This window comes from Anomalospiza imberbis, chromosome 7 (genome assembly GCF_031753505.1).
Source record: "Anomalospiza imberbis isolate Cuckoo-Finch-1a 21T00152 chromosome 7, ASM3175350v1, whole genome shotgun sequence".
Taxonomy (NCBI): domain Eukaryota; kingdom Metazoa; phylum Chordata; class Aves; order Passeriformes; family Viduidae; genus Anomalospiza; species Anomalospiza imberbis.
The window spans coordinates 163,472-178,079 of record NC_089687.1 but is presented as its reverse complement, the minus strand read 5'-3'; the positions used below and the strand labels follow the sequence as shown (position 1 = coordinate 178,079).

Sequence of the window (14,608 nt, the reverse complement as noted above, 5' to 3'; positions counted from 1 at the left end):
TTAAATTCATGTGTGCCACCCTTTAATATAAAGAGCATCACGTTAAAAAGGACAGCATGAGAAAGACCAAGCATTCTCTGTTTTACAGGAGACTCCCATTATCAACAAAGGCTTCTGCACACTGTCCATGCTTCTGGTGGAGTGCTACACAAACTACTAGTGCTAATCCTAATTTTCCCTCTACATGTTTTAAACATTATTACTGTCTTTGTGTATAGAAGGAATAATTCTGGAATGAGTTCTTGACTGCAGTAACTCATCCTATTGAGTGTTAGGAACATAAGGGCATTCACAAGGATCTTTCATTTATTAGCAACTACAAGGCAACATAACATGAATACTACAAATACACTGCAGGGAAATTCCTCTTACTGATTTCACATTTCTGGTTCAGGTGGCTTTTTTTCCTTCCTCCAAGACAAAATGAGATTTTCATTTAATTGATGCTAACTATTGCAGGTGATGTGTAGAGTATTTCTCTAAACTTCTGACATGAGTTTAAAAGCATCATGTTTCGGGTCCACATTTGCTGAATTTAGTTCAAATGGCTTTAACAACACTTTGTAAACTATCACAAAAAAGACCCAAAAAACAACCACAACCAACCCAAACCTCTTTTGTGTATCTTCTTCCACAATGCTTCTCTCTCACAGACCACCGTGGTGATTCTTAATCATGCTGATGAGCAGCATTGCATTGCAAAGTTTCATAATACTTTGAAGACTTTCCAAGTTAAAAGAATCTTTGAGATTGTTCATCAACTTTCTTCATCATACAGAAAGTGCAGCTAACTGTACACTATACTACACACTATTATGGCCTTGAAAGAAGACATACTAAATGTGCTAAGCCATTACCTAAGGTATCTAGGAAAGAGAAGCCATCTATTTTAAAATACGCATTTAAACACATGGAAGAAATAAAACAAAAATGGTAGAAGTCTTGTAACACTACACTGAACTGTAATGATATTTTCTCTCTTTCTTATCTCATGAAAATACTAACAGTCTGCTTACCAATTAATTAGGAAATAGTATTTCCTTAATTTTCCTATTTTAGTGTTCACTCTTCAAGTTACTAACTTACTTTAAACATGCTCCACATAGCTAAATTTCATATTAAATCTCACTCCTTAACATTCCTGGCTTACTTTCAAATAGGTTAAATATTTTTGAGCACAGTTTTTGAAATTCTACTAACCACTGCACAGATAAATGATTGAAAGCATTATTCCAAAGGGCAAAATACATTTCAACAATGCTGGTCTCTAAGTAACAAAGAATGACTTTGGGCATTTATGTACACAATTTTAAAATTGTTCTGGATCTCATTAAGGAGAAAGAGAACTCCAAAAAGACTGAAGAATTTTGCTTTAACAAAAACAGCTTCTGGTCTGATAAAAAAAGGTGTTGTCTTTTGTTATTTAATAAAAAGTTAATGAACTTCCCTTTTTTGAAAATTAAAAATTAAAGACCTTCCCGATCTGGTAACATCAAAACAATACAGCTTAAAATGTTCAGCTTAGAATGGTTTCACACACTAGTATTATTGCTTTTCATAAAGACAAATCACTGAATTATGGTTTTATTAAGAGAAAAAGCTATTGAGTTATATTCTTCCAAAGTTGATAACACGCTCATGAGGGTGAATGTAAACCTCTTTCCAGAGGCAATTTACTTTTCCAATGCACCTTATTTTCAGCAATGGGTGAATAAGAAGAAAGCAAATAAAGTATCTGTTTACTTGACTGGAATGCTTTAATTATTCAGAAACTAGTGCAAATTAACCAATTAAACTAACAGTATGTGATATATTCCACAATGGCTTCACACAAGTGCTTTGTCTTTCTGACCTGGGAATATGCGAAAATAATTTACTCATATTTTAATCTCCCTGGCTAAGCATAAAGAGTCCCAGTTCTAACTCATCATGGGCACCTGACAGAGCATGCAATCAGGTTTATTGCAGAGACTACTTAATAGGCTACTGATTGCTGCAAAGAAAATAAAGATATATTTTTGGGCTAAAAAGAACCTCTCTAATCTCATGCATTAACATGCATTACCTTCTCTTAGTAAGAATAATTGCTCATTCTTAAAAAATTATTTTATTAGATACTAGAAAAATGCATTTTTAAATTTGAAGATAATTCAATTATCTGTTTGACAGACATTGTTGGGTTTTTAAAAACATTACAGGAGTGAAGAACGCCTCAGTTTAGAACTGGCTAGTATATAGTCTCTCTTGGCTACAGAGTATCTTGTAAATTCAAGACAGGCAGCATAAACACTTCAATGGAATCTTTTCACAGTGGATACAACAGTAACCACAGTGCACAGTGTCAGCAGAGAAACAGACATACTCATAAATAAAATTGATGGTATTGATAGTAAACTACATTCTAGCTTGGTTTTGGGAAGACAAAGTGCCCTTGAAAAATGATGTATGCTCTTAAACATCAGATGCAGCCAGGTAAACAATCTGATCATCAAAAAAAAAAAAAAAAAAAAAAAGAATGCTGGTAATTACTATCAGTCTTTTTAACTATTAGCTATCAGACAGAAATTACACTTTTTTAAAAATAAAATATGAGAATGGAATTTCTAAAAGGCCTTTAGTAAAGAACCACCTCTGTTTTCTAATGAAGAACAAAACTGACAAGTTTAGTACCTTTATTACATTATTCATCTGCTTCAGTCTTACTGTATTTTGGCAGACCAAATACATATCCCTATAAATGCACAGATCCTTAACAGTAGATACAGAATTACATGATGCAATACATACACAGCAAAAGCAGCAAGGAGAGGTAAATGAGTCACAGAAATCCTCATGTTAGGACTATACATTCATAGCCATATGGAAATTAACTCCTGCTTCATTCTAGGAACCACCAAAGAAATCCATCTGAAGTGGCATGGGCTAATGAATACAGACAAAAAATTGTTTTGGAGATGACTCTTTAGCTGTGTACTGAAAAATGAAACACTTTGTTATTTATTCCAGGAGAGTTTTGGTTAAGAATTTTCTGGCTGATTTTTGAGAAATTGAAAAAAATAGTTGAGACATAACTCTAGGTCTGGAGACATTCTGGTTTCAGCTTCTTGGGGCAGCTGCAAATGCAGGATGAAGTTGGGGACTTGGAATCTACTCATTACTTATTATCAAGCTGTATCAGTTTGGAGAATGTACTTTTGCTCATTTTGCTGCAAGAACAGAGTTTTTTCTGAAAACAGGGGATTACCATGAATTTAAGATGAAAAGGCTTCCTATTTACCATATATCATTTAAGAATCAGGCTAACAGAACGAATGTTCTCCAAAAAAAGATCTGTTTACCAACAGTTAAGTGAGAAACAGCAGGGAAGAGTTTACTGTTTCTTGTTCTATGGATGACGTTTGCATCATTCAGCTAAAATAGGAGTTTCAATCACAAAAATTAGATTCTTGCACGGAGGAATCTTCCATATATATTTCTGATTCAAGGTAATATATTTCCCTCTAGTCAATATTACCCAAGACTGTGACATTGTGAAATTTATCTTTTCCATTTCAAGCTCCATTAGAAGAAACTATTCCTCCAAATGTAAAACAACAGTATGGGCTGGGCTTAAATGCTGAGAACATTATGTACGTTCAAGAAGCTGTTTATTACAACTCAATCTGAAAGTGGCACAGAGTTTGCTAGGTGACCCCTTTATTTGGTCCTTGCTTTCAAGGCAGCCTTGCAAACTGAATTTTTTTTTCCACATTTTAAATAGGTAATTTTTAATTAATTTCATTCCATCAATAACTAAGTACTATGTAAAATGTATTCACAGCAAATGAATGTTACTTGGCAAAACCAAAAACCACGAACATTTTTCTTGGATGCATCTGTGCAACCTTATTATGTTTGATTTGTAATAGCAATTACAAGTGCTGACAAACACTAAAATTACATTGCAATATAGACTTGAGTCATTTTTACCACATGTGTTGATTGTGGAGCTCAGTGTCGCGGCTCCAGAGGAAAGGCCACCTTTCGATACTTCTGAAGTTACCGATGGTGTCGAAGATGCTGGAGTGGAAGCAGCTGCAGTAGAGGAGGCTGATGATGACGTTAACCGCTCTCCAGACTCCATATCTGGAAGAGAGAAGATAAATATCTGTCTTCCATGGCAGCAAAGGAAACCACAAGGGACTATGGGGACTGTCTGTGCTGACTATGTCTCAGAATCTGCACAAAATTCTCAAGAGGTTGCCATGAGACCTTCACATGAGAGGTACATCCCATTAACAGCACCCATCTGTCAGGGAACTCAGCAGAGCTGCAGCACTGTGGGAAATTGGTACTGCTGTTCAGAGTTACACCACATTTCTACTTGAATGCCTCCACCACACCCTCTGCTCAGGAGCTCAATTTCAGCTCAGGCTGGAGCCCTCAGCCCATGGCAGCCCATCACTCTTGCAGCCTGCCTGTGCCCCTGCATCTTGGCTACATCCCATGTTCTAGCTGCCCTCTAGCATGGCATCAGCTCCCATCTACTGCTACTTCTGATCAGACAACTGGATGGATGCTGGGCCAGACAGAGTCCACTATTCTGTCTAATCCTGTGACCAGCACTGTGCTGGAGTAGGCAAAAGCCCTGCCTGTGTAATCCTCAACTGCCAGCTTATCCCCCCTTGCACAGCAGCCCTGGTCCTTACTGCTCCCTGACAGCCAACTTTAAAGAGCCTGTAGTGCATGCCAAAATGTCCATATCTAGACTCTTAATTTAAGGAAAGACCCAGCAATTATGGTGAGATAGTATAAATACAAGAACTCCTGTAAGTTGCTAGGGGTTTTTGGTGGTGGTGTTTCCTGGTGAGCTTTTCATACAAAATAAGACATTTATCTGTGCCATGAATTGCCTAAATCGAAAGTCACCAGACTTATTTCATGGAACAAGCATGTGTATTTTAAGAGAAACAGACAGTAATGTTATTATTAAAAACACTAGAAGAAGTGTTTGGACAATACTCTCAGGCACATTGTGTGACTCTTGGGGATGGTCTCGTGCAGGGCCAGGAGTTAAGTGATCTTTGCGGGTCCTTTCCAACTCAGCATATTCTGTGAAGTAGTTTCTCAATTACTTAAGAAGTGCAGCCAAGCCAATGATGTCTTTCTGCAGTGGTAGCAACATCAACAGACTGTCTGACTCAATCTGCCAGAGCAGCAGATGATGGTGAGTCAGGATCACAGTATAAATAAGGTGGGGAAAAAATTCCAAAGTCCCTGTACTATCAAAAATGCCATGAGACTAAGCATATTGAACTCTTAACTGGGAAACTTCCAAGAAACCTGTTCCTGTCCTAGAGTCTCCCTTGTGGACAGAGAAAACACCCTTTCTCAGATTTACACCTGAAATCTGAGGGGTAAGTACTGAACCTAAATCAAACAACTTATAAAATCTCATTCCCAGTACTTGTAAAGCAGAATGCCAAGTACACAAGAAAGAAACACTTTTCCAAATTCTATTTTAAACAATTTGGAAAACTGGTATGTTAAACAGCACTTCACATCTAAAGTTGCATTCAACAGTGACTTCACAAATGCACACATGGAGAGACAGCACAAAACCTGTTATCTGCTTCTCCAGAAAGTAGATTCTTGGTTTGTCTCAGACAGTAAAAATGAAACTTAAAAAGCCATAGCAAATACAAAAACAAAATCAAGGGAGAAACACAAAATACTGTGAAGATACAGTGCCCATTTTAACTAAATTGTTCATTCCTTGTCACCAATAGTTTACTTCAGAAAATTTATTACGGGAAAATATTATTAAACATTTTAATTTTTTCATTCAGGACTCCTAAATACATACTTTTCTCCAGTTAAACCTTTTTCACCCATAGTTAAAGAATACCTAATTCGTTTTTAACAGTCAGTAACTACAATCAATCTAATGTGCTAATCAGTGGAGGTAGGTCACTGGAAAATACTGCATATAGTGTTTATTACATATATATGTCCATTAACTTTTACACCTATTCTGAAGTATAATAATTAACAAAAATCCCATTCATAAGGGACCATGGTTTTAGTTTGCATCTACGGACTTAAGTCCACAGCATTCGCAAACACACAGTAAAAAGATTTACTATGTTTGGTATATGGACATCAATAGACGCAAATTATTATGAGAAAGTGATTTTTTTAGTCACTATGAATGACTAAACTTACTGGAGGTCAACAAGTAGTCCTTGCACAAATTAAAATTTGTTGTACTTTGGTATTGTTTTAATTATGGCTACAGCAAAGTCACTATATTTACAGAGAGCAAAAAGGAAATTAGAAACAAATCAAAATGGTATTATTACAGTATTTCCTTGTAAAAGGAAAGGTACTTATAAACTTTAACACACTCCATTTGAAACTCAGGATTGAAACTTCATATTTTACGTTCCCTCACAAAAACATCCATAACTCTCAAATTTATAAAAAAAAAAGAAACTGTAATGCCGTGTGTAATAATAAAACACTAAAATAAATCTTTATCATAAAATAACAGAATACAACCTAATTGGGTGGCAAAGACTTTCAATATCATCAAGTGCAGCTTGTGCTCGATCCCCACCTTGTCACTCAGACTAGAGCACTGAGTGCCACATCCAGCGGTACCTGGAACACCTCCAGGCATGAGGACTCCAAACCTCCATGGGATGCCCCTTCCAGTGCCTGATTGTCCTTTCCGTGAAGAAATTCCTTTGGTGTCCAACCAGACCCTCCCCTGGCACAACCTGAGGCCATTCCCTCTTGTCCTGTCCCTGTCCCCTGGGAGCAGAGCCTGACCCCAGCCTGGTGGTTACACCTTCCTGTCAGGGAGTAGAGAGGGAGAAGGTTCCCAGGAGCCTCCTCTTCTCCAGGCTGAGCTCTCCCTCAGCTGCTCCTGGTGCTCCAGCCTCTTCTTCAGCTCTGTTTCAGTCTCTGGACTAGCTCCAGTCCCTCAGTGTCTTCTTTTTCGTGACAGACTCAGAATGAGGCACAGCACCCAAGTTGCCTCAGCAGTGCCAACTAGATACCATCGCCCTGGTCCTGCGGGGGCTGATACAAGCCAGGTGTCCTTGGCCATCTTGCCCACCTGGGCTCCATGTACAGCCAACTTCCACCAGCACCCCCAGGGCCTTTTCCAGCTTATGAACCACTCTGCCTCCAGCCTGGAGCACTGCAGGGGATTGCTGTGATCCAAATGCAGGACCTAGCATTTCACCTTATTGAACCTCAATTAGCTGCCCTTGGCCCATCAATCCAGACTGTCCAGATCCCTCTGCACAGCCTTCCTAACCTTCCTACCTGCAAGCAGATCAACAATCCCGCCCAACTTGGCGTCATCCGCAAATTTACTGAGGGTGCCCACAATACTCTCCTCCTGATCACTGATAGAAACATTGAATGGGACTGGCCCCAGGGCTGAGCCCTGGGGACACCACTCGTGACCAACCCCAGCTGCAAGTAATTCCATTCACCACCACCCTCTGGGCCTGGCCATACAGCCAGATCTTAACCCAGCAAAGAGTGCACCTGTCCAAGCCATGGGCTGCCTGTTTCTCCAGGAGAATGTTGTGGGAGACAGTATCAAAGCCTTTCCTGAAGTCCAGGCAGACACATCCACAGCCTTCCCCTAATTCACGCGGCAGGTCACCTGGTCACAAAAGGAGATCAGGCTGGTCAGACAGAGCCTGTCTTTCCTAAAGCCCTGCTGGCTGGGCCTGCTCCCCTGGTTATCCTGCATGTGCCATGTGACCGCACCCAAGATGATCTGTTCCATAACCTTCCTGGGCACTGAGGTCAGGCTGACAGGCCTGGAGTTCCTCAGATGTGAGCATCTAAGGTATTTTATAAATAAGCATAGTTAAGAACCACCTACAAGCAATCCATATTTTAGTCATAAATAAGAAGACATCCTTGGCAAATCAATACTTTTTAAATACAGAAAAGTAAATATAGCTATACTTGCAAGCTTTTAACTAACATAAGCCATCTGTTTGAGCAAATAAGAACTGGGAGAACAGTAGTAAGCTGCCCTTTTAAAGCTCCCCCCTCTCTCTCACCCCCACCCTACTCCTTTTATTTCAGTTTGCAGGGGTCTAGGAAGTGTTTTTGAGAGGGTGCTTTTTCAAACTTTAATTTATCTACTTGTTTAATCTCTTTAACATAGAACGGGAATATTGGTATTTCTGAATTATTTGGAATGGAAGAAATTTACATTCTTCTCCTAGAGACATACATACTTTTGATTTCAAACTAAGTTAACCCTTAATTATGTTTAATTACTCTAACCACAGCAGATGGCTAACTCCAAAAGAGATAATCCCCAAAACAGTCATTAGACAGGATCAGCAATAATTACACTGCAGACCTAATGTGTTCTGTGACTAAAAAGTCCATACCAGTTACAGCAGATCCAAATCCTTTTTAACCTCAAGTATAAGCGAGACATTTGTTTCATTGGAATTATTTTGTCAGACAGTAGTTATGAACTGCCATGACTGTTTTTTAATCTCTCATATTTGTAAAAGAGAAAAATCATTAAGTAAAACTAGGAAGAAAATTACTTTAAGATTTTTTCCTGGTGTAGTGATTTATGTCAGTTCCTCTCAATGCATTGCTCGAAACTCCGGCTATTTTTCCTGAATTTCCCATGGTGAATAATCATCATTAATGCAACTTAACCCAACGAAAACAGAAAGTAATCTCTCAGTTAAAAGGAACAAAGAAGGGAAGTATGTGAAGCTTTACACAAGAAAAATGTTGCCTTTTTGGGGAAAAAAATTACTAATGTTTAGTAAAAATAGAAACACTGAAAAAAAAGATTTACTAAAGGAAACAACAATCAAATAATTTTCAAATATATCAAGTTGAAATTTCTTTACAGTCAATCACCTACCTATTCTATGCTCAAAATCTTCACAGAAATGTACCTTTATGCAGAAGAAAAACCCTTTTCTTGCTCTTATCCTATCAATGTTAGCTGGGATGTGTGAATACTATTAAGTGTATTTTGAAGACATCTAAACACTATACTAACTCATATCCAAATTCCAGTTTAACTCCTACATTCCCATGTACTGCTTCCTCATTTCAATTATTACCTCTAACACAGTGAAAAAGAAGTTGAGTAAAAATATACTTCAGTTTTTCTCAATGACCAAGTGAAATTTGTAACAACCTTATGACCCCAAACTATAGAAGAGTCCCACAATACTGCGTTCTCTTGCCTTACAGCAAGGCATTTAATTGCATCATAATATTGTCAGTCTGCCACTAGTTTTTGTGTCAATGAGTGCTCCGATGCCAGAAATATTGCACCTGATGAAAGGAAGCACATCAGAGTCTCAGAACACACAGTCCAACACATCACAAATGTAAAATGAAGTCCAAAGAGGTCACGCTCAGAAGGTAAACGCAGAGCACGGGTGCTAGCTCAGAGGTGACTCAGCAGGCCAAGCAGTACCTGTGTGTTCCACACCCTCCACAAGGGCCACAGAACAAGGGAGGAGTGTGGTCAAAACAAGTGGTGTGATAAAAAACCCCACAAAACAAGCAAGCACACTGACCAAACTTCAGGTGAGGAGGAAGTAAGGTACCCACAGGAATGGTCACAGCTCCTTACAGACAAACTATGGACACCAGAGGCTCCCAATGATGCTCCCTGCTCTGCCGACAAGGCCTGGTCACAGACCTTCCAACACACAGTCTACTACTGCTATGATGTTTTACACATTGAGATTGTTAAACTCAAATAAAAGTGCCTATATACTTGGTGAGATCCACTGTCTCAAATACTGTACAAACCAGAAAAGCCAAGTTAACTGCTACATATTGCAAATTTTGCAGAATGTCACTGCAATTATGTCACTTTCGATAATTTGCTCTAAGTACTTTGTGTAAAATTTGCTGGGAAAAAAAGTCACCACAACAAAACTTCTTTGACTAAATCAACAACAACAGTAAGACCTTTGTTTGTGAATCAACAGCAAGATTGGCTTGTGTTTCAAAGCTATCCTACAAAGACACTTCTATGCACCAATACACTTAATACCTTACTGCCAGTTATACCGTGTGAGGCAGACTGTACGTTCCTGTGTTACGTTCTAAATGGGCTTTATAGCCTTCCCCTGACTCACATCACCCATATTCGATCAGCGATATGACAACTCGTTGTTTATCGCATCAGAATCCACTGCAGTGAAAACATTCACAAAATCACATCGATATTACAATTCCATATATATTTGTTTTAACAGTCTTTACCCACATAAGGTGACTTACTAAAAGCCACTTCAAAGAAGACCCAACTCATAGCCTCGGTATAATGGAGTCATGACTGGCCTGGCAAAAAGAGAAACAGAGAAGGGAATCAGTTGCCAGTCTACTCTTTAATAATACATAGTGGCCATTTTAAATAGTCTCAGGATAAAATGACATTTTAAACAATGCATCTGTTTTGACTTTATCCAACAGGATAAACTCATCATTAAACAATACATGCAAAATAAGTTGCAACTCAAAAGCTTATTTTCTCCTGTTTTACAAGTAACTGTGTTGCTTTCCATTAGAAATAAACATCACTTTTTTGTGATTTTCATGATTATGGTAAAGAAAAGAATAGTTACAAATGACAGAGGGCATTAAAATCCACTTTACATTCCATGGAGGGAGGAGGGGCACACAGGTCAAGTTAAACTACAATCCTTCATAAGCCTCACTTCGGGACAAACCTCAAGAGTATATTTCTGAAAGCTGCATAATGCTGGGCAAGAAATCTAACCTATCCAATCTGTACCACAAAAAGTGTATGGCCATACTAAGTATCCATGAGGCAACACAGCACCACAGAGAGGTACTTAATGTTGAAGTGACCCAAGGTTCCTTAAATGTTTCAAACCCAGAGTAAGAACACTAACAATCTGGTTTAAACAAATATATAATCAGAATCATAGAATGGCTTGGGTTGGAAGGGACCTTAAAAGCTCATTTCATTACACATACACACACCACCACAGGCAGGGACACCTTCCACTGGATGAGGCTGCCCACAGATCCATCCAGCCTGGCTTTTAACAGTGCCAGGGATGGGGAGATCACAATTGCTATGGTCAACCTGTCCCAGTGCCTTACCACCCTCAATTTCTTCCTAACATCCCATCTAAACCTACCCTCCTAAAATAAAATCTATCTGCATTATCTGTTATTCTGCATGATTTGGAAAGGAGAAGTTCACACCATCACCCTCAAAACACAGAAGTAGATGGGTGGGATTAGTTTCTTACATAGATCTACACACTTTCAGTCAGGAATGCTCACCCTACAAAAGCAGCTGCCCAAGCCACTTCTTGCAGCACAGAAAATTTCAGATGACAAGAAAGGTACCATCCTGTAAGTTACTTTTACCAACAGAAAAGCTGTGCAATTCATCCAGCTCAAGAAGAGAAGCAGTCAGGATGCAGATATCAGGGTGGCAATTGTACAGTGCAACTCTGTGCAGACATTGAGGCTTACGGACACTCCACTCGTGGAGTGGAGATGATGGCACTACACATCTGTATTCCAATGCTGCTAAGCAGATTCCAAACAGCAAACAGGGGTACCACATACAATTGATGCAAAGTCTGGACTCTTGCCATAACTGCAGAGGCTAAAATAATAGCATCTGAAGAACATTCAAACACAAAGATTCTCTGGCATCAGTCTGGTAAATGCCCCAAAGAGGCACGTTCACCAGATTTTGTCATCAAACCAAAACAAAAGATGTATCATTTCAGAACTGAGGTTTTACAAATCCTTCTGTTCCTAAAAAAACCCCAAACCAATGCAATACTTTACATTGTCTTGGGATGAATATCAGTTTTTATTTTCATGCCCAACAGTTCAGCTTAAAGACATGTTTCCAGCTTCAGTGTAGAAGCCCACTCTTCCATTCCCCACATATCTTTTGATCTTTTAATATTCTGGTTATAAGACTTCAATAATTTGGGGTTCATTTGCACCAAATTCTAGTACTACAACATCTTCCAAAGAAGCAAGACATAGCATTTTATACCATTACTTCAGTTTGTGAGGGCACTGAGCAAACTATCTACAAGTACCTCTGTAACTTTAAAATTATGAAGTATTATTCAATCTTTGCATATTGATAATCAATACATTTTTTAAATGCATAGCAAAAATTCTTGCTTAGGGTGGTTCTGACCCACCCTAAGAACAGAAACCTACACTAGAAATCCTATGCAACAGTAGTTCAAAAATCAGTAAAAAAACTGGGACAGCTGAAGTCAATGCCTTTTTTTCTGTGCTTTTTCAAAATCTGAATTTCAACCTGTCAGAGGCAAATTTTCTGCTTTTCGGGTGATATTCTGCCACTCAGAAACTTACCTCCTGTTTAGCCATTGTACAGTACACCTCTTCCCATAGTTCAAAAGCCAGACTTGATCTCAAGCTCAAGATCGAGGCTTAGCTCCAATTACAGGCACTACCAAAGCTGGAGAAAACACCTGCCGAGGGGGAGTGCCCTGTTGAACCTCTGATGGTAAAAGCTGGGAATTGTTAAAAATTCAACAGTGCTTGTGCCAAACATGCTTTTTAGTACTTCTATATCTGAATCCTGCCTAACTTTGCCAAATAATAACAGAAGGCATTAAACCAACATCTAACTTTGTGAAGCCTCAAGTATCTGCTCTAATATATATATATGTAAAAGAACTTTTAAAAGGAGTCAGTACAAACAATGTGTTTTGCCTACTTGGTATTATTTTGCTTTAAGCTAGGAAAAATAACATAAAGAAATTACTGCATAGAGAAAACTTTAGTTAATCTTTAAAAACATGATCTAAAGGAAAAATAATTTGGGTAAGAAATAACTACAAATCCAATATCTGTTTGGGTGTATGAATGCCATGCATGTCAAAATAATGAGTTCAGAACCAGTAAAAAAAAAAAGATGCTGAGAAAAGGATTCTTTTACCCTGAAGTCCTGAACTCGCAGACCACATATACTCTAACAAGTAAGAAGGGGCAAAGATGGTAGGCAGAATCCTTCCTAACAAATGGTCTACAGATTTTTTGGGGGGTTTTGTTCGTTTTGGAGTTTTTCATCCTAACAATTTAAGTTATTACTCTAGTCCTTCAAATATTGCTAAAAACTATAAGCACCAGCATACTCTGATGAGAAATGAATTATAGTTACCAAGTCAGAGTTCCAGAAAAGCATTCAGGAGAAACAAATCTTTTCAGTTTGTTCCTGTACCAGCCTCAGGCCTTGCAACAGGTTCTGATTTTGTTTTAGAATAGCACCAAACTTCAGTCTCACTATTCTAACATTAATATCATTTTACATTTAAACAAAAAGAGAAAAACCCAAACATCTAAATTGCACATTAGATTTTCTAATGCCAGCGAAAACTAGTTTCAGCCCATGGGAGAGTGAAAAAGTCTATCAGCCTCTCACATCACTGATCTGAGTCCTGGCACCCTGACTAAAAAACTTATCATTGAGGAATGCTAATTCCTCAGTTTTGAACTCCTAAAAGCATCTTGCAGTGTCATCTAGCAGGAATGTAGTAGTTCCCACTAATAAGCTGAGACACAGATAAATGGTTTCCACATTTTCATGCAGTTGCACTCTCATGGTTCTTTGGAAACCCAGAACCAGTTCCTGAAGGAAGCGTTACGTGCCATAACAGCCACTGTTTTGAGTCAGCTTCATCACTGGCATCCATTCCCTTTTCCAAAATATCTTTCTTAGGTTATTTGTTCATTGTTTCTTCCAGTTTGAAAGGTATGATGATTTTTTTAAAACCTGAGACATTTAAGCAAAACAAAATCCCCACAAAACAGAGTCCACTAAAGTTTAGGTAAACAGAGTAACGAGAAGGAAAAATAATGGGGGGGTCTTAAGACACAAAGAAATAAAATTAAGCCTCAACAAAACCCACAGCAGGTATTACTGTGTCAGAAGACTATTCTGGCTGACTCCATTTACAACATTATTTTTACAAACCAAGCAGATGCAAATCTGACATCTTGATGTTATTTACAAACTTGAAATAAGTGCTTAGACACAAAAAACCCTGCCAGATCACAATTTTATTTCCATAAACTGGAAAGAAAGCAGATAATAAGCCATCCATACTTCCATCTTCGAAACAGAAGTACTGTATCTAGATATCAAGCTCCAACAAAGCCACATGCTAAACATTACATTTTCTTACATGATTAAAGAACACTGGTTAAAACACACAAGTCCACTTTTGCTGTACACTAGGTGTTGTTTTCTTCCAAAGCTTGAAAACCCTTTAGAGATTAATAGTGCAAAAAGGATGTTAATAAAGATTAACATTGCAAACAAGCCATTCTTTAAAATTTTGAGGGCACTCTGCAAAGGCAAGCAGTCAAGGATGGTCCTATCTGACAGATAAAGCTGGGGCTGTCTTATGGGTTGTGGGAACAGGAAGCCTAAGCAGTCCCAACTCCTGCTACCCAGCACTCAGTTCAAGAGCTCTGTAGGGACCTATGGCTGGGCCCAGGGTTAGCACCTGTTCTTCCCTGCACAGCAAAAACAGCTGTATCCTTTGGCCACTGCTGCCTC

At 38.5% G+C, this 14,608-nt stretch overlaps 1 protein-coding gene across 19 annotated transcripts in view; it reads right to left on the bottom strand.

The window, feature by feature from the left end:
• Positions 1–14,608, bottom strand: part of BAZ2B (bromodomain adjacent to zinc finger domain 2B) — a 118,841-nt gene that overhangs the window by 54,166 nt on the left and 50,067 nt on the right. For all 19 annotated transcript variants that reach the window (XM_068194999.1, XM_068195002.1, XM_068194998.1 and 16 more), the window contains one exon: positions 3,970–4,125. In XM_068194999.1, coding sequence (XP_068051100.1) covers positions 3,970–4,125 — 156 coding nt within the window. The remainder of the gene's footprint in view (positions 1–3,969; positions 4,126–14,608) is intronic.